Source organism: Pseudomyrmex gracilis, unplaced genomic scaffold (genome assembly GCF_002006095.1).
Source record: "Pseudomyrmex gracilis isolate BER0280 unplaced genomic scaffold, ASM200609v1 scaffold_350, whole genome shotgun sequence".
In the NCBI taxonomy this organism is placed as follows: Eukaryota; Metazoa; Arthropoda; class Insecta; order Hymenoptera; family Formicidae; genus Pseudomyrmex; species Pseudomyrmex gracilis.
Genome location: NW_018020934.1, coordinates 16,453 through 38,324, shown reverse-complemented (window position 1 = coordinate 38,324; position 21,872 = coordinate 16,453). Strand labels below are relative to the sequence as shown.

The 21,872-nt window shown below is 35.7% G+C and overlaps 1 protein-coding gene across 1 annotated transcript in view; it reads right to left on the bottom strand.

The window, feature by feature from the left end:
• LOC109860222 (CCR4-NOT transcription complex subunit 6-like) overlaps positions 1 to 20,574 on the bottom strand; it is a 58,526-nt gene extending 37,952 nt beyond the window's left edge. The window contains exons 1-3 of the mRNA XM_020439161.1: positions 20,429 to 20,574; positions 19,550 to 19,868; positions 19,279 to 19,460 (exon numbers count right to left, since the gene is read on the bottom strand). Of these exons, the coding sequence (XP_020294750.1) occupies positions 19,279 to 19,460; positions 19,550 to 19,857 (490 nt within the window). The 5' untranslated portion in view covers positions 19,858 to 19,868; positions 20,429 to 20,574. The remainder of the gene's footprint in view (positions 1 to 19,278; positions 19,461 to 19,549; positions 19,869 to 20,428) is intronic.
• Positions 20,575 to 21,872: the final 1,298 nt, after the last annotated feature.

Sequence of the window (21,872 nt, the reverse complement as noted above, 5' to 3'; positions counted from 1 at the left end):
AATTGGTAATTAATAGAGATTACTCTCGGCTTTGTAGTTTCTAAACTAATATATGAATATAAGGTCATTAAGAGCCATTCGCAGGAATGTTGTGCAGAAATGTGAAAAAAAATTATATTGTAGATAAAATCGTACGATACAAACGCAGAAAAGAATTTGGAAAAACACATTAAGAGTTAATCTATAAAATTATAATAAACTATTATTATTTATATAAACAATTGTGAGAAAAACAAAATACAATTTTCTTGCGCAAAAGAAGACGAGTCGCGAAAAAAAGAATACGCAGATAACACAAAAGTGAGGAAAAAATGTTCCGGTGAGAAGCGCATAAACACGCAACTTACTGTACCGTGCGAGTTTCTCTATCGCACGGTGCGCTGCACCTACATATGTCAGCGCGCTTAGTTAACCCGGCTGCTTTCACCGTTGCTCGACGAGCTGCCGTAAGTGCCTCTCGTGGCGTGATACGCGCGGCGTGTGAGTGCGATTCGCGCTCGAGAATCTGCACGTCTGCTTTCGCGCATCGATATAATGTCGCGATCCTCGAAGACGACCGAGAAAGGCTGTGCTCGACGATCGCGGTATATCGATGTCGAAGGATATCCTCCTGCGCGCACAAGAGAGCACTCGAGATACTCTTGTGATCGCAAGTGTCATTCGCCGGGTGAGGATCGAGTGAACTCTGCGTTTTATTTTACGATCGAATCTCACTTCAATCTGACTTCTCGCGGTATTCACTCGACGTCCAACACAGTGAAACCTTGCGAAATTGCGAGTGAGGCATTTTTATATACAAGAAGACTATTGCACAACGTAGCAGTCGAGAAAACCTGGTGTATGGAGGAACGTTTGATACGATAATATACGTTCGATACGATAATATATGTTCTCGGATTGACTGCTAACTTGCGAAACATTTTGAACTCGGTATTTTATGAATGAAGACGCTAAGAGAAAGAGATTTAGTCGTCTATTCTTCATTTTTCCGTGGAAAAAAGTTGACGATTAATTTAATCTCTGTCAAATTTTGTACAATCGTGATGGAAAAGAAACGTAGAAACTCTTCATCACAAGGTACTGCACTGCAAAATGATGAATTATTTTTACGCGGGCAAAGGGAACAAACTTGTTGTAGAAAAAAGTTTGATTTATGAATTATCAAGCAACTTAAGACACTCTCTGAAATCTAATATTTATAGATATTAGATTTGCGCAACATAAGCACAAGAAACCTGTCATGGAAGAGAAGCTATGTTTAAGAATTTACTGGTAATTGCATGAAGTCTCTTATATATACCTCTGAAGTTTACGATTTATAAAATACAATATTTAAATAATATATCAAATTGTCTTTATATATATTAAAATTAGATTTAATTGCAAATCAAATATAAAACATTTACTAATTAAAAATTCAAACAACTTTTACCAAAGCCTTACACTGACATAAAATACCTAAATCAAAAGACTAAGCGTCTGAAAGAAATTTTATTCGAATATTTTGACTTTGCCGAATAATCACGCATATAGTTTTGAATTCGATGTCTTTGTACGTTTATTGTTATGCCATCTATTGTAGCTGATAAAGAAAGGTCGTTACCGCGCCATCTATAGGAACATGCATTATCTTATCGCGCATGATTTTGGGCATTGTGGATTACGCAACCAATAAAGTCGGTGTGGGACCGTTGAAGAGATTGGATTAGTTGAAGATTTGTGAGAGACTTGACTAGTAAGTTGCCGCATTTTATAATTTAATTATATAAGTATGGACTGCTAGAGTAGCTAACTTCACACGCTGGTAAAAACTGTATTCAACATATATGCAACTTAGGCTCCGTTCCGATGACCAAAAAACAGGACTTTCAAACTGAATATTGAGACGTATTAAGATTATATTTAACGTAGAAATCTTTGAATTAAAGGTAGAAATAAAACACTCTGGATAAATAAAAGATAATGATAAAGCAAAAATAAGAGTAAACAAATATAAAAATGTCAAAATGCTTATAAATACAATATTTATTTATATACTTTATTTATTTTACTCTATTGTCCCTTAAAAAAATGTTTGTACAAATATGCCTTATAAGGTCATCGTGCTCTTTCAGAGAAAGGTTTATCTATATAGTGTAATTTTACTTTTAAATATATTTTAATATGATTCATTTTAATAACTCATGATTTTCTAAAATATCTAATTGTAAAATATGTGCGTCAAAATTTTTTTAAATTGTATGTAATTAAAAATTTTTTAAACCATTACTTACTATTTGTTTATTTCTATTTTTAGAAGTTAATTTATTTTTTATTTAATATTCACCTATAAAATGACACAATAATGTGATTTTCATCATGTTTTGTCTAATATCTGGTTGATTTACAACCTTCTACATAACAATATAGTATTATTTTACTACTTTTGTATAAAAATCTATTACAATACGCGGAATATGTTACAAAACTGAGAAAATACCGTGAATATGGTATAAACTCTTCTCTCTTTTTATTAGTTGACCATTTCTTTCTTTCCTACGTTGACTATTGGTCATCTATAGCGATATAGCGCGACACATTTTGTATTCCGATGTAAAGCTACTGGCAGTCCATATTTTATTATAGTCAAAGGTTCATGTGTTATTATTGTTGAGTGTAATAACTTTTTATATATTATTTATCAAGAAAAGAATGAAAAAGAACTAATTGCCCTTAAAGAAGTTATACCACTTTGTGTCTTAATATACTCACGCGTCTACAAGACGATCTGTTAAATTGCTTTTTCTCTTATATTCTTATATTCTTTTTTGTGTAATGACTTACTGCCACTTGTATATATGTATATATACACAACATATTACGTACTCTCTAAATTTCTTAGAATAATACATCTAAAATTCAAGTAATTGAAAAATTGAGTCGAATCACTCGAGTTAGAGCAACTTTTCACTCATATGAAGTGAGTTCTCGCACTTTTTGTTGTAAAATAAGAATATTTTACTCTGAAGTAAATATGTGCATTCTGTATCGTAGAGTGAATATTTCAACTCTATGTAATGTGAATATTTTCATTCATTTGAAGACTGAATGACCGTATCCGCTATAAAGTGATTTTGCAATACCTATTGCCAAGAGTTTCAATAGCTGAATCAGTAAAGCACCGGTCTAACAAGCAGAGATTTGAGATACAAGTTCAGTTGCGATGATATCTCACGATGGTTTATATTTGTTTTGTGCAATAAGAATTATTCATTTGAAACGAGTGACACATTCATTCTACGGTCAGAGTTAATCAATTGAATTTTCACTAATTATGAGTGGCAATATTTTCACTACCGCTTAAAGTGAATATTCATATTTCGTTTGTGTGGAGTTAGAACTTTTACTAATAAAAAATTTGAAGTGTATGTAAAAATCTGATTGTCTTTTTTTTCTACAAATATACAATTGCGACGAACGGATTTTCGAGATCGAGATAAATATTTGCGTACGGCGTTTTTAAGATGCGAATAAAAGCGCGTTGTAAATATTCTGGAAGCCTGTAACATTATATCGAAGAAGCCTGCGAATATCGGTAATACATCTTACATGCATATACACATGCTTTATGCCACGCGAGTTTCGTCGTATCTCGAAGCGACACGTTTCGTGCTGTTGACTGTCTCCTTCATATTGAAATCACGTAGCGCGCCATCGGAAGAGGTTTGCTTTCGATGTCGCAGTATCGACGATATGACGTTCCTGTGCGAGCATGACGACTATGTCGACAACGACGACGACGACGACGACAACGACGACAACAACAACAACAACGCGGCAGATGCCTTGTGTGTTGCTACTGATAGCGCTGTCAATGCAACTGACTTGCTTTTACCAACGCAACGAAGACAACTTACATAGACGAGCGACCTGCCAGAGTGGCGGCAGATAGTTCCGCGAGTGACTTTGATTATAACACACAAGATATCGTAAAACACGATAAGAGCAAGTGGAACAATGACGTGACGCGATAGCACCGTGTTCCAAGATAGAATCAGGTGTCGAGGCATTTCGAATCCTCGGTGTGTTTGGTAACAGACTATTATTTGATATAAAATTCAATATTACACGAACAACTTTATTTACACACACACGCACGCACGCACGCACGCACACATACACACACACAGCAACTTTATCAAATATATATGAAATATCATCATATTTAGTTATCGCTAAAGTAATTTAAAAAAAATTTTTTAAACTTACAAAGAGCTAAACATTTATAATAACTCATTTTATCTGTTTTATCAACAAGACGTTAATTATTACTTATCTTTTGTAAAAAATTTCTTATTTCGTGCATCCTCTTCTATAATTCCTTTCTCTCGCTTAATACACTTATCGTAGTTGCGTCTAAAGTGTCCTTCAGCAGTCACACGTGCATAAAGTAATCTAATATATCTTTCTTTCTAGAAACGAAGAAGCCTGTGAGCTTCCGAGGAGCTCACGACTAACATGCCAACGAAGTGAAATCCTGAATATTCTTTTTCGCATATTCACGTCAATGCCAAGGTCGGACCACATATCCGCCAATCCGAGCACGTACGATGCGCCGTTTACTATGCGCCTTTTTAGCATCACGAGAACTAAGAGAACGTATTCTAACTTTATAGTCAACGTTCGTGTGTGCTTCTGCCAAGACACGCGCGATCCTTCACGCGACACCGGTTACTTCTCTCCCGAGACATTTTTCCCGGACTTTAGTCGGGAACAATGCACAATATTCTAGATGGGGATTACGAGTTATGCATTTCTTGGCCCCCGCACGCGAGACGTGACAGCCTCAAGCACGGAAGCTTTACGATCTATATTGCTGGATCTACCGGGTTTCTCTTTACTATCGTAGAGGTGATCGAAAGCTTGGAAAAGGAGGACACAGCCTATTTTCCTAATCTTATGTGCGCCATTCGTGACGAGAGATGTTCCAAAGCACATTAATCGAAAAAATAAAAAATTATAATTAAAGAAACTAGGGCACTGAAGTCTAAACTAAGAAAATATGAATAAGATCATAAGAGCCGTTTTTGCAGGATGTTATGCCGAAATATACTTTTATATATATATATATATATGCATACATATATATATATATATATATGTGTGTGTTCACATGTAAATTTACACGTGAGTTTTTGAATTGAAATTTCCAATTCTTAAAATCTTACAGGATGCTATACTTGCATCTCATATATGAAAGACCCCATACACCCCCCGAACTAATTTTAAAATATTGCGAAAAAAACCTAAAAAATTATATTTTATATTCACTTATTCGACTTTTGACAACTAGTTTTCTTGTTAGTATCTTAGTATATCTTAGTAATCCAAAAATCCCTTCTCACACACACACACACACAGTGTAAATTTGATTATTTGTTCAAAGATATTAAATTTGCATTCATAAGACACACTGTTAAATAGTTTGTTGCTTCAGCTTCATTAATCATCGGCCAAGTTATATGTAATAGATGTACGTCAAAGTCAACAGGCGTGCATGCATGTGTCGCCTGATATCCAACAATCATATCGGGTCACGGGCGCAGGTCGAATGTCGAATGACCAAGTGAGAAGCTCGGAAGGCCAGTCACGAGTCGCGCGAATCAAGTAACCGAGTGCCCGTTCGCCACTTGTAATTAGTTTTACGGGAATTCGATGCAGCAACGCGGACATGGCAGCTGCAGCTTGCAACGAGCGAGAATCGTTGCAATCGAGTGGGCGATGGGACGGAGAAACGGGCAAGAATGTGTCTCATAAACTTCGTTGCAACACTGACGTACGTCCAGCATGAACGAAAATTACAACACGATAAAAAGAAAAGAGACTAAAAGTGGAAATGTGTAAGCAGAGCGAAACGTGTAATCGGACGTAGCGGCGTCACGAAACACGAACACCTCCAAGTTTTAATGACGCGCACAACAATAGTCTTTTTTTTACGTGCGAGGTTATCCTCTGTTAAAACGCGAAGCAAATTAACCACGTCCGGGGCGGAGACTAATTTCGATCCTATGTCGGAAAAAAGAGCTGCACCCTGCACCGCGTTGATAAGCTAAAAATTGGAAATTCCTGAAGCAGCGTGGCCTCAATCAATCACGAGAGAAACTCTTTTAAAGCCAGCACCAAAACCGTGTCGAAATCCTTTTTTTATGAAGCATTATAAAATCGCATTGGAATCTTTCTGAAATACGAAAAGGATTTTATCACATTAATAAAACGCGTCGGTCTTTTACGGAGTGGTTAAAAAAAAATACGACTTTGCTATATGTGTCAAAACTATCACACATAAAAGCAGAAAAAGAGAAAAGAAAAAATCTACTTCGCGGTAGTCTTATGTATACGTTCTCGTTGAAAAAGCGGAAATCTATATCGGAATATATATTCGAAAACAGCTTGATATCCGTGTAATCTCTTGAAATCAATTTTGGAAAGACCATAATATCGATTAGCGCGAGACAGCGGGAATATATTCCGTAGTACGGTGTGAACGGGACTTTAGATGAGAAACTCGGTAAAATCGCGTCGCGGCTGATCGCAGCAGGAGCGTTTTACCATGGATTATAAATGAAGCAACTCGACGCCAACGCTTTCTCGACGGCGGCGTTAAGCTTGAGCTGCTGCCACGTGCTCACCCACAGCGTCGTCGTCTAATCGATAATTACAGGTGATCGACCGATCGCTCAGGTAATCGATCGAGAGGAATAGATGAGCATCGTGATACTCGGCCATTCGCACCATCGTCACTGTCGTCGTGTTACAAAGGTGACGACGTCACGTCGTCTTGAGAAAACTATCGGCTTTTAGTTACGGCGAGAAGCAATACGGAAATTAGGGTAGAGAGGTTTGCCTCTCCAACACGCTTAGATTGCTAGTCGTTGTGGTGTAAATACAATGTTTTTATCCTACGGTTTTGTATAATAACTACGAAAGATAACAAGGAAATCGCGCGCAAGAAAATGAAAAAAGATACGCAGGATCAAACATGACTTTGAAAAAAACTTTCGAGTGTCTTGAATGTTTTTTTTAGTTGCAGTATGTAAAAATGGTTTTTTAATTTAAAATAAACGTTAAATAATAATATGCTATTTAAGTTATTAGATTAATTAACGTGTATATATGTATATATATATATAATAATAAATGAGAAGATGAGAGAATGTTGAAGTTTTTACAGCTTGTATGCATATAAAATGAATATTACGAATATATACCGCAATAATAAAAGATAAAACTTGAAAATATAACTGTGATAAAAGCAGAACTTGTTTCTTAGAGACTCGGATCCTTTGTTTTTCTCTCTCTCTCTCTCTTTCTCTTAAGGCGTGAACTATATTTGCTTCATTTCAAGTGCAGAGAATGTAGAAAGTACAGACAACATGACGTTGAGTATATAACGAGCAGAGAAGACATATTCCTGTGACATCCGACTAATTCGTTAGCACACTTGTCACGCAGTTTTATATGTATTCCAGGCAGGAATTATTTCCAATCACGTGTGTCGTACGATGTAGTTTTTATATATACAGTGTGTACGTACACAGCGCTTTTGAGACTTATGTTCCATCAAAAAATTTCATAGAAACAAATATTTTTCAATGTTAAATACTTGGATAACTGACCTTAAATTACACGATTAGTTCAACTAGATAACTGATTAAATATCATACGTTAATTTTTTGTAAATGCAAAACATTTAAATTTAATTTAAACAGATAAAATTCTGTTACTTTTTTCATCGTCAGTATTTGGATATTTTTATACAAAAAAAACTCGCTTCACTCTCTCTCTCTCTCTCTCTCTCTCTCTCTCTTTCTCTCTCTCTCTCTCTCTTCCGAAATTGAAATCAACAACAAATTCTAGTATGTGAGTATGCGAATTTGCGACCACCGTGTGTATAAGGTAACGCGCCGCCGAGCGCGATAATACGCCCGACCGATATTCGGTACGACGGATTTCGATTTATGTCGCGGTGTTCGTGAGGACGTGTTTCCCTTTGCCTCGTCAGCGCCGCACTGTTGGAAAATTGCGATTGGTAATTCTAGTCATGTTGGCGGCGTGCTAGTAACGGAGTTACCGGATCCGGCGTGTTTCCGCGGCTCGGCGCGCGCGACGGCATCGGACACGAAAACTACTCGCAACAATCGACCGTCGCGTCTAACAAGATCAGCCCATAGTAAAGCAAATAATAGCTCTAAGGCTTTATTTTAATATTTTTTATTTTTATACCAAAATTTTATGTTAAAAAAACGAGCCTATATAAGTACGTTTCTTTTTTAGTACTAATTTATAAACAATGCAACAAACAAATAGTATTTGTAGGTAATATTTATATCAAAAAGATTCAAAACTGAAAGAAAGAAAAAATGTAAAAAGTAGAAGACTAAAAAGAATAAAAAGGTAAAAGAAAAGTATCCAAACATTTTTACATCGCTTCTCGTTGCTTGTTATCAGAAAAATTATTTTTTATATTTTGGTAGGAATTAAAGAATAAAGTACAAAGCTTTCGTCGAGTCAATCTTAACTGAACTTAACAAAATAAACTCAAAATAAGAAGAGCAGGAAATCAGTAATAATTACTTCTTGGACGACTTGTGCTCGTGTAAGAATAATGTCGCACACACGCGCGCGCGCGTACAAAAGCTTTCTTAAATTTATCTATAACAGCTAAAGAACAAACGATAAAATAAAATAAAGATTTCATCAACTTTCTATTTCATATGTAAACACAGAGTTTTATAAACTCGGTTTTAAGTTTTTTTTTTATTAGTTTTCTTTAATTATACACCGAAAAAATTATATTCTCGTAAGTAGAAGATTTTATACTTAAAAAATCTTCTTAAAGATTTTAGATGATATTCTTCTGAAATTAAGAATATATTCTTTATTCAAGAATATATTCTTAATTTAAGAATATAGTCTTTTTCGNGAGGCTTTATATATTCTAATCAGTATATATTCTTATCAATATTACTATTTAGAGGATTTTGCTCTTAAAATAAGAAACTCTTCTTGGCGCCTATTTTAGTATAAAATATACTTAAAGTAAGTGGGATATCCTCAAAATAAGAATACAATTTTTTCGGTGTAACAAGGGATTCTCTGTAAACATTGTAAATATTGTTTCACGCTGAATAACATCTATATTTAAAAACTAAAAATAAAAATATGATTTTATGAATTAAACTTTGAAAATTAACCAGTTTTTCTTTTTTTTCCAATTTAACAAGGTTTTACTGTACACATAGGTATTTTATTTTTAATTACTTCTTAACCTTTTTATAATGTAACCTTTTGTGAATTTATAATTGTAATAACAAGAGAGTTAGCTGCATAATAATATATTTTATGGAATAATTATTCAACGTGATTCACGCAAATCCGCATTGTTTCGCGATAATTCAGCCGAGTAAGAAAATGCGCGTGCGATTGAAATTATGACGACAAGGCTCTTAGTTTTCTCTGTATGTAAGTATAGCGCTCTAGGAATCTTTCCGGTCTTTCTAATACGCAGATTCAGAAGATGGCGACGACTACGGAATAGAAAGTAGACGCAATCTCTCCTCGGAACAGTCGGTTCCGAGTATTCTTGGAATACTCCGCAAATTTATGGTACAGTGGCGAGAGAGGAAACTCCGAGAAGTTTCTCCCCGCGCGCGTTCTCCAAAACTTAATTAATTAATAATCCTACTTTAGAACGATAGGATTTCTCGATTATGTTTAGCGCGACCCTGAGTGTGTTTTGTTGTGTGATATTTAATGAAGAAGCGTGCAAAACGGAATAAAATAGGTGATAATGGAATAAAATAGAGGAAAGAGAAGTGAGAATTTAATAATATCATAAAAAATAAGCAGTGAAAATTTTTTACGCTGGTAAAACATTGTGATAAATTTCATAAATATGATAAGACCGTAAATAATAATAGAACAAAAGAAAAACGATAAAATATAAAGACAGTCACCATGCGAACCATTTTTTGATCAATGCGATCGAGTGCGATTATTTTTACTATAACAAGAACAAACGGCGAGTTGAATCGATCGCGAGCCGAATGAATACTTCGTAAAGGTCCCCCTATCGTATTCTATCGTTCGCCGCACTATTAACGCTTACGAGCTCGCGAGCGGCTTCTCTCTCGTCGATCGACTCGTTCTGCGAAAGTAACGTCATTAAGACGAAACTTAAAGAGATCTCGAATTTAGAGAGAGAGACCAAACCGGTCTGCAGTCGAGAAAAACCCCTTCATTAAACTTTCCCCTCAGAATAAAAGGTCGGCGCGGGAGGTAACTAGAGGTCGAGGAAGATTGAGAAGATTTAGGCGAAGAAAGGAGAGAAAGGCGGAGGTAGAAGAAATGGTAATGAGAGAAACTCGGAATGAAGTGAAATTCGAACTATCTTTCATCTTTTTCGAACAATCAGCACAATTGCTAGAGATTGTTATGACCATTGGGCCTTCACTGATAACCGCATTTCTGTCGATTTTCCGGCGCAAATTATTTGCATACATAAATTGCTATGCCAGTTACGCGTTTCTTTATATTTAAATATCAGGAAAAATAAACAAAGCTTTCACTTTAAAACTCTGCTAGAAGTGATACAGAAACTGTCTCGAATTCCAAATATGTAAATTAATCTAGACTCGAATTCCAAATAAGTAAATTAAACTAGACTAAAAAAAAAAAAATAAACTAGTAAACTTGTGTGTGTGTATTCCCTAATTCTTATTTCTTCATAGCTATATATATTTTGTTCTTTCCAGTGTTATATATTTCGTCAGAAGAGGCACAACGCTGTTAAATTTGTTGCGTAAACAACCATGCGTTTCTAGTAACTTGCATAAAATATGTCCGAAAATTTCTTGACCTCACGCGGTTTTACCGCTTTTACACCCTACCCTATAGAGTCCCACGGGCGGGGGTTACGAGCAACAAAACGTGGGAAAGAGCGGGACCGACTAGTTCACAGAGATAAGGAGTCTCGTTTATAATAGGCGCGCGCTGCCCACTGCCCACACACTTTCTCGACTAGTCTCTCGTCAGTGTGCGCGCGCGAGTAAATGCCTTATCGTTTGATTCGCCTCGTTTGTTGCCGGGACCGCTGCCTCTAGAGAAAGGCAGGAAATCGCGTGCGAGTTATACCCCGCGTACATGCACACTTGCAACTCGCGCGTATGTCGACGTGATTCACAGATGTATGTATATAGACAAGGAAGAAACAGAGAGAGAGGGAGAGGATTTGTCGATCGGAATGGATTCAGGGTTATGGGTCGTCGAATAAAGTTATAACTCGTACGCAAACCGCCGGAACAATGGTATCCCGAGGTGAGCGTTTCCTCGACATCACGCAACATGTTCGCAGGGAAAACGTAAGGTTTATATACACGATCAGTGGAACGTCGAATATGTATGTTCAACATCGTTATGCTAAGGTTAAAATAATAATTCTTCACTGTATGGATATGGTTTTTAAAAATGTACTCCTCTATTTGAAGATTGAAATCGACCCAAGTGATGCGTAGTATAGTAAATAGTTGTAAGTGTGATACCACACAAACTTTGTGATTTTTCAGAGATATAAAAAACATTACGCAATTTCTTTGGAGGATCTTAAGCATATAATATTGAAAATATATTACTGTATACTTCTATTTCTTTTATATTAGACACTAAGGAGAGTTTAAACATACGTTTCCCATTAACATACTTCTCCATAATATAATTTACGGAGATCGTTATGTAACATCGTGTTATAAGTTTTACTTTTAAGAACATTAATATTTCACAATTATATTAATGTAGGGCTATACAACTTCGACGAAGTTGTAAAAGAGATTCTAGGACCTACTGACACATTAAACAAAAATCGTAAATCGACTCTCGAAATCTCTCATTAGAATTTAAATCGATGCGAGATGCATATTAGGAAAAAAGCGTGAAGTAGGTCATTGCACAAATATCCTCGGTATGAGAATGAATTGCCGGAGATTATAGGAAATCGAAGATCGACTGAATTGCTGATAAACCATTATTTGAAACATAAACAGATTAAAACCGATGAGTTATATAGTTCCAGTCTCAAAATCACAAAATTTAATATTATATCAACGTAATCAATATTGATTTGATTGCGAATTTTTACGAGCAACGTTGAAGTGATTACATTAAAATTTCAAGCTTTTTTTGAAATTTTGTTTACACTTTATTCTAGCATATAAAGAAAATTTACCGATTGAACGTAAAACAGATGGCTGCGGCGTTTCGTCAAAGACGCGCCAGACATTTCCCATAAAGTACGCCGCCTTCCATCGTCTAATCATTTTCCCCCTTTTTGGCACGGGGGCCACGACATCCATTTGAAGCTTTGGCAACCTCAGAGATACGCGTTTTCGTTTCTTTCGTATTTTTCCTTTTCGTTGCCGTGCGCCGAAGCATTGGGCGAAACGACGGACTGCCCTACTTTCGTTATTGCCGGAGCTATTTCGATTGGTAGATCGGATGCACACACCCTGTGCGAGTCTCGTTCACCTCGATAAACTCGTTTGGCGGCGGGAGGTATATGCCAATACGATTTCGTATCGCCGCGCAATTTTTGAGGCGCTCGTGACAGAATATCCGGCTCGACTGAAACGATATCCGCGGCCAATTTACTTTTATAAGAGTTCTCATTATATTCCAAAAGCGATGAAAAGAGAGAACACGCTTCGATTTTGAACGCGAGCTTTTTGCACTACATATCAAATACGTGCTCATCTTACTAATAACGTAAACACTGAAAGTTTAATGGATCTCCATTCGGTAAACATGTGACCGTATAGTGGTTTGCTATGTTGTTTTTAAAATCACCGTATATGACGATTAGTGAATAAAACAACACGCGTGATATGTCTGTTGCTACATATCCATCTAATTTGCGCGCAATAACATTCCTATTTCAATTTAAAAAAAATTAAAGAATTGACTCCCGTTCAAAGATTGATTCATCTAGAATAAACGAGAATAATCAGAAAGAAACACGAGGACGATCCGCGGCGATTCACGACGGGTGGGAGAGGGCGAAAGAAAAAGAACTCGAATACTTCTTAACCACGGATGTCGGCGGCTTTGAACGCGCAGCGATAACTCGCGAGGGGAAACGAGCCGGTGGTTATCCACTGCTCGCGGAACGATTTAACGGCGGGTTTGCTCGGCCGGGTTAATGATAGCCCGAGCGAGGAAAGTACTCGCGGCGACGGTGGCGGCGGCGGCGACGACGACGACGACGACGACGAGAGAGACCTATTGGGTGGCACGCGGGTCAGGTGCTCTCGTAGAAAGTGAACCAACCGTGTACTTGGGGGAACTCGCGAGAACGTGAACGTAACCAAGTAATCAGTCGGTCCGGGAGATTGAGAGAGAAGCAAAAGGAAAGCAGGAAGGGGGCATGATGACGACTGGTTCGAAACGTGTCCCACTATCGCGAGAAGGCACGTCCCGATGTTACTATCAAACATAAAAAGACTTTCCCGACGACGTGTGCTGTCAGTACAAATTTGTTTTTACATTGAAGAAAGAATTAAAAAGAAATAAAAGAGAAATCTCTTCTCTTTTCTCTTTGTTGACGACAACAGAGAGCTTGAGAATTCGATACGCTGTTCGTATCGAATTGATACGTATGTCTTTCGATGTGCTGTTTATAAAAAAAACTGATAAGATTATCTTGGTAACATATAAAGCGCCATGCATATGCAAAATGACATCAACTATTAGAGAAAAATATATCGTTTGTTTCATAAATATATCTTATGAAAAATGCACAAAGAAATTTATGTTAAAAAATAATAGAATTTTTATTCTTAGAAATTTTTATTTTTTTTAGTTAGACTAAATTTTTATTTTTAGTTAGACCTGGATCTTATTATTTGATTTTATATATGTGCAGAACATGGAAAGAGAGAGTTTCATTCATTAAAAGTTGACTTTTAAAATGATACGTTAGCGTACAAAGATGCAAGGTCTTACAACTTTGAGGATGACTCGGCTATTAACTACAAGATTATGAATCTCGTTATAACCAAGTTATTGACGACTTCTACTTGGCGTAAGACTTGTCAAACTGGAAAAACAAGTCTCTTTTCCAGCAAAATATATTAAATTGGACTTCAATTTTTTCAGCGACTGTGATACATTAGTTTACTCTATAATTTACTTAACATATCTTTGTCATATATGATAAAAATGTGTAACAAAAAAGAAAAAAAATATAAAGAAGTTATAGATTAAACAAAGTATTATATAAAAAACTGAACTATGTAACTACTTTTCAAATATTTTTTATTTATAAGTGTTTATCATTTACTTATAAACATTTAATAGGAATTTCCCTATTTTTTTTATTTCTCAGAAGACAGATTAAGGCTTCGATGATATAGATAAAGCTTATATTGGCAGTAACTCAGTTTGGATAAATATCTTCGCGATGCTATCAAATTTTCATTATCTGTCATCAATAAGAGATTTAGATGTCGCAAAAAGTAGTCTAGTCTCTTACATAAGTAGTACCTATATCGCAAAGTATATTATATACATGTATATGTACACACGCGCGCGCACGCACGCACACATACGCACACGCACACGCATACAGAGACAGAAAGAGAGAGAGAGAGAGGGGGGGGGAGAGAGAGAGAGAGAGAATCGAGATACAATTTTTGCTGGAAGCAAACCTTTCAACTTAACGAACGAAGTAATTTTCGTTCGAAGTCCCGGGCATATGGCCGATAAAAAGAACGGAACTTTCGCAGAAAAGTAAAGGAAAAACGAGTTTTCTCATCGGGAACACTCCGCGCTTTCCCACGTCCGAATCGTTCGACGAGTGGCGAAGACTGCTGGCAAGTAAGTGCCGAGCAATTCAAAAATAGTATCGCAAGCTGCTTGTTATGAAAATATAACGTAATCGATGCATATCATCGCGACAGCCTCACGTAAAATGTATAAGTCGTATAATTTGAGAAAATTGGCGTACATCAATTATTGTTAAGTGTAGTATATAGGTAAACTTGAAACTCGAATAACTCTTATTATTCTATAGTTTGAAGATGTTATTGAAGAACAAAAGAAAAGTATAACCACGTGCTGCGTCTATTATTTAGTTGTTCACATTTGACTTGAAAAAAGTTTTAGATTTTGTTTTATTTTGTTAACCGAATATATTGATCTGAATTTAATGAATTTTAACATGTTTAAGGAAAAGAGACGTATTTGTGTACGCGTTTAAAAACTAATTTATTCCTCACGTGCAATTTACACGTGACTCATGTCCGGAACGCTGCATGCTCATGACGCTGAAATATTAATCAATGACCTAAAACAATACATACTAGCAACGCTACTTTCAATTACTTTCACATCAAGCGCTTTCCTTTTCATAGCAGAAACAATGTCAAACTTGTTCTATGAAAGCGTCATTATTTGTTATTATCTCTACTAAAATAGCGTTACGGTAATAGAACCAAATGTAGCGAGATGAAATTTAAATAAATAATTTATATAATTTACAAAACTTAAATTAATTTTTCTTTAAAAATTTAATTTTAATGGTCGATGAATTTTTTTACAATTTGCATTGTTAACTTTGGAATTATGTAAACACGAAACAAGAAAACTTAAGTAATTTTCTAGCTTTACGTACGTAAGTAATTTTCTAGCTTTACGTAGAAATATGAAAGTAATCATAGTGCATAAGGGATACTGATGTCTGCAGCAAACTTTCACAGCGACGATATAATAAGCTCAGCTGTGTCAAAAGACAACATGGATCTTTTTTAGCACGAGTTATCCGACGTTCGCTTAATTTTATGAACGCCCTCATTTATCAACGTTACGGAGACTCGCCTTTATTTATCACTTTGACGTCAAAGTCGAGCCCTTTTCTTCCAAAAAAAACGTCGTCATTTTAAAAGAAATATGATATTTGAACCACATCACCGCACGTATGAAGCGCGCAAACACGCGTTAATGAGAACACCTGAGTGACACAAATTGATAACGCGCGTGCAATGACAATATATGACGCGCTTTCGCTTTTAGAGTCGTATACTCAAGATCGACCCAGAAAGTTATAACAGAGAGACACTCCCTTGAGAAAAAGTGTGAAGATGTGACTCAAATTTATTATAAAATATATAACTGTGAAAACTTCACTTATTACATTTTCTTGTAATTGTGAGATAATGTCGAATAACAAAAACTTATAAGCAACGAGATTTGTGCAATCGCGGCAGGTACCATCTTCGTCATGCCCTAGTTACGGAGCCCTGGCTCGGAGCTTCGTGTCCCTCTCTCTCTCTCTAACATGTACAATACACCGTGCGCGCCGAATAACGAATGAATCATGCCGTGTGTATACGCAAAGCGGCTACGGCTCACTTTCTCTCCTTTGGGTTCGTCCTCAATTACACGGTGTCTCGAAGTGGACTCCCGTGTAATTACACGGGTGAGATGGTTCAGCGAACTGTGCGTGGCCGAGCGCATCGCGGATAACAATTTTCTTTTTTTGACCCCTTTCACTTGGTTTACTAACGCAAAGCCTGGTTTTAGTTCAGCAAAATAGTATTTTTGTCACACGGATATCTGACATCCAAATATAGAAATAAAGTTTCAAATTTCCACATTCGTATGTTAATACATCTAAAACTCTCTTTTTTTCTTTTCTTCTCTTTCTCTGTCTTCTTAGTTAAAAAGAATAAATTAAACTAATTAAGAAAATTCGAAGTAATTAATAGAAAACCAAAGACTAGCGCTTCACAATAAAGTGCAAAATGCAAATAGACAACATATAAATAGAGGGACTTTGATGCAATTGATCTCTGGACATTTCGCAATTCGACAGACAAATCGCGAAACACAACAAAGTGAAGGAGACACCTGTAGGCGACACGCAAGTGACACAAACACAATGAGCACTTAGACTAATTATGGCGCAATCGTAGTTACTTCTAAGAAATCGTGATGACGGTGCCACCCGAGAGATCCCCTGATACAATGCACATACATTTGTTTCCGAGATACTTTGGCTCTCACACTGCGCACTGTCAAATACGTTTATATACATCGTTATGTATATACGCGTGCGTTACTTTCGCACACTTACATTCAGCGCGATTTTGCGAGTCTTTTACACAAACAATCTATAATCGTAGTAACGCTCAAAAGAAAATTTGCATGCAACTTTACAGTAACGATACTTAATCGTTAATCATTTAGGAAAGAAATCGCTATTTTTACAAACTAACCCTTTCGACTTGATTGCTAAATGACGAACTATTAAATATTGAATGTTGTTAGTTCGAGTTTGTGCATAAGCATTTGCAAAATATGGGCTATACATGTGCTATAAAAATTTATAGGACGTTTTATCGTGCACGCAAAAACTTTGTTTGTAGAAAACCATAAAAGTTATATTATATTCTATTAAAGATAAATTAAAGTCATTAGCTCTTCTCTCTTAACAGAAAGCTTTTCGGATATATTATTCCTGCTGAAATACACACAGTCCTCTCTCGTTCCGTACGAGGTCAAGTACATTCCGCAGAAGACGTGTACTACACGCATTTGATAGCAATAAAATACAGAAGTTTTTCGCGTGATTTCATATAAGAAAGCAACTCCGTGTAAAACGGTGAGAAAAGAAGAAGAAAGAAAAGATATGTTGAGAAAACAAGATGGAAAGAGAATGAGAGGAAATAATGACAAGCGGAACATCTTGATGTGTCGAGGAGAAATGACAAAAGTGCCCGCAAAGAAGAAATGATTGGCAACGACGACGCACGGTGTGTTGCGGTATTGAATAGTAAAAGTCTTGAAGAACAATGGATAAACGGAATAGAGGAGAGCTGAGACCTTTCAGAAGATCGAGCAATCGGTAAAAATAAGTGCAACACAATGAATAGAAGCGCGCCCGACAAAGGTTCTCTCTTTCCTCTTTCTTTCTTCAATCGCGAGTCATTCTTCACGAACGTTTGTTTGACAGGGAACGTAAATTCAAGTACGATTATTCATCCATCCCTAATCGCACTCATCAGATTATGAAAAGTCGAAAGATATTAATATTCGCGTGACAGAAAGTAATTTTCTCTAAATAACTTGCTTTTGGGACTAGACCATAAATTTTCTCGATTGCTTTGAATGAACATTAAGAAACTTCACAAAAAAAGATCAGTCATAAAATCGTCAACTTTTATGACTTTCCCTTTTTTTAATGAAAGAAATAAGGACAAAGAAACTTAAGAGATAGAATAATAAATTCAAGAAAAGTTACTGTAGATTCTTATTTAAAATTTGAAAAAAATTAACTCGGTAAAAGAGTTTAAGTAGTTTAAAAGAAATATCAATTGTTTAAAATTCTCGAACTGCAATGTAATGTAAATATACAATAAACACATACAAAAAAATTAATACATTATTTAAAATTACAATATAGTGTTTATTTAAAAAACCTAAAAACTGCTCAAACGTTAATTTTTTTATACTATTGTTTAACTCTTTAAGTTTTTTTTTTCTATTGAAGATAAAGTACGGCCTTTAAGGATCTGCTTGAATAGCCTTATGATAACTTCTTGAGATAGTTATAGGTTCTTATAGTAGGCATGCAATGCCATCTATAAAACTGATTTCAAGCCACGAGAAAACATTGATGATAGTTACATAGATAAGATAGTCATATCACTTTACCGACCTTCATATATAGTATTCGTAAAAAACTTGTAAATATAAACAGAAAGCATGCGATATTGATTTCTTGAGTGCTAGCACTCTATAATACAATTATTTTTTCTTTTCCTTTTTTTTTTGTTGATTTATCTAAATAGAATTTAGATATTTTGTAAGTTTTCATTCGTGGATAAGTAATAAAACCCCTACTTAACTTTTTAAATATATATATATATATAAGATTAAAGTCTCAAATTTTCAATTAATAAATTATTAGAAAATATAAATTGGTTTTAAATAAGTATATTGTTGATAAGCAGCAATGTGTACATTCATTCATTGAAAATATATTATTCGAAATATATAATTTATACCTATTATTATAATATAATTTATATAATTATTATTAATATAATTATATTATTAATATAATATAATTTATATAATTTATATATTATTCGAAATATATCAAAAAATAAAATATTTGAATAAAGGAATATTATATTTTCGCATATATGGTTTAACTATTTTCTTAATAAATAAATTCTCTTTACTTACCTTGTAAGTTGTCCAGCATAAATGTTAGCAGCTTGTTTGTTCCCGCTGGCTCTCCATTCCCGTACAACGTCATAACATCCTTACTCAGTGGATTTCCTTGAAGTCCAAGCACTTGTAACTGGAACAACTTTCCTAATTCATATGGTAACACGCGAAGGTAGTTTTGGTTCAAAAACAACTCCCTGAAAAAATATAGTAAAGATGTTTTATCAAATATAGTTTGAATATGTTTGATTATTAGTTCTTTTATAAATGTTATTGTTTATTATACCTGAGGTAGATAAGGTCCCCCAGTTCAGCAGGTAGACTACGCAGCTTATTACTGCTGAGATCTAAGATACGTAGGTTGACAAGACGACCGATTTCAGGTGGTAGCCTTTGCAAACTATTGTCGTTCAAATACAAAGCAGTCAAGTGAATCATTTGCCATAGATTGGGACTTAGATTCCTTATACTGCCTGTTATCTCCAACTCCGACCAATGAGATTTCTTCCCTGACTGATAATCTTCAGGACACATGAGCGTGTACATACGGCTTGGTTTGGAATTTTCATACTTGTCCTTATGATTGCGAGACATGTTACAATATTCTGGAAAATAAAGTATAAAATCTCATGTGATTCATTATTTGAATAAATTATTAAAAACAATTGTTAAGCTTGCACTTCAGTAATAAATAGCTATCCTATACAAAAAAAATGTTATAGTATATATGGCACGAGACTACTAGCAAAACAAACATGTCTTTAAACTTTGTAGTTACATTCAAAATATATGGATAAACATTATAGTGCATATAAGTTAAAGGAATTTTGTTCTATTCTGTGTCCATTAATGATACACACCAAATATGAATCTGTATAACCTATGAGAAAGCAACAGAATTTTTGCAACTCGCGTTATTTAAATGTAGCGCGATATCGCCGATCTCGCTGTAAAATGCGACGGCAATCTACTCGATGGAAGTAAAATCGCACTTAAGCACAAATTTCAACTGGTGACAAAATTTGTTTAGCGTTAACTACTCGTCTTGCCGAGAAGGTTCATACGCTCTCTCTCGACAAGTCGAAGCGTTTACTTCATTTTTCCAGCAAAGAGACGCTGCAGCGACCAGAGAACGATTGTTCGAGCGCGAAACGAAATTACGTACCTTCATCTACCTCTTCAGCACAAACGAAACGCGCGGAGAGTTGTTACCGAATGAAAATTTCCGCGTAAACAAAACTACCTTGACAAACACGGATCCTCCATTTATCAACTGCAGCGATCGTGCGCCAAACGGAGCTGCCGGATTGGTCGAACCTTCCCGAAGCAGCCGACGTACGGAACAATTCGCAAACAGTACCAAACGCTCAACACTAGGGCTGCGTTTCGTTTCACGCATATGTGCGCATTTATCCATAGTACACGTGACATATAGTATAGATAAATGCGCGCAATGTGTGAAACGGAACGCAGCTTAGAAAAGAATGATTACGTTCAGAAAACTCAACGGTTGAGAGATCATCACTTATGATAGCACTATTCTTCAAAATCTGATACGATTCTAAAAGTATGATCCAATCATAAGTGATTATCTCTCAACCGATGTGCAACTGTTGAGTTGCTTGAACGCACCCAATAAATTAGCTGTTGCTAATAACAGCTATATAGGTATATCTGTTCATTTTTTTGTTGTTTATAGCTAACATATTATTTTTTGTAAAATATATAAGTATATAATATATAAGAATTTTTTTGTAGTTTTATGGCAAAAACACAGATTTTTACAAATAAAAAATAACCTAGTTAATTTATCTCTGAACCTTTTCCACTTTTAACATTTTCAAAGATTTTCACCTTATTGAGATGTTTTAAATAAAAAAAGGTTGCTTGATGCAGTTGTGGCTTGCAAACTATAAAAGGCAGCCCATACGCCATTTAAATAAAATAATACTTATATATCATAAAAACAAAGAGAAGACTGAGAGCGGCCATCCTATTGTAGTTTTTTATGACGATTTTAGCCGCTGGTTTTCGCGCATAGACTTAAGCCTATGTCACACTACGGATTGGGATTGAGATTAGATTGAAATTTGACCAACCAGAAAAAAGAAAACCAATCCTAAGTTTAGTGATCTTTGCTCTGATTGTCCTAATTTGCAATCCAATCTCAATTCTAATCCGTAGTGTGACATAGGCTTTATATAAGACGATTTTTGGCGATCGTATGGTACAGCGCGTCATTGGTCTAGTTTCCACCGAAGCATTAATTCACACCAAATGCGACGTAGAATCAAATTCAAGTCGATGGAAACCTGTCAAATTGTGCTGATTTCACTTCCGCTTCGATCTATAAGTACTCTACTTCCAATGGAAACAGAGCACTAAATTTGATCAGTACCGGAGTGAAACCGAATTGAGGGTTTCGGTGGAAACTAGACCATTGAATCACGAAATGGGCGCGAAGATCGGGGGTCAAGCGGGGCGGTTGCTCATAGCGCCAATGAGCTCCGTACGAACTAACTAGTAGCAATCGGATGTCCACAACTACGTCGTGTCGATAATGTAACTGCTCTTCCTTCCTATTTTCTTCTCAAAATGTAAAAGTATTG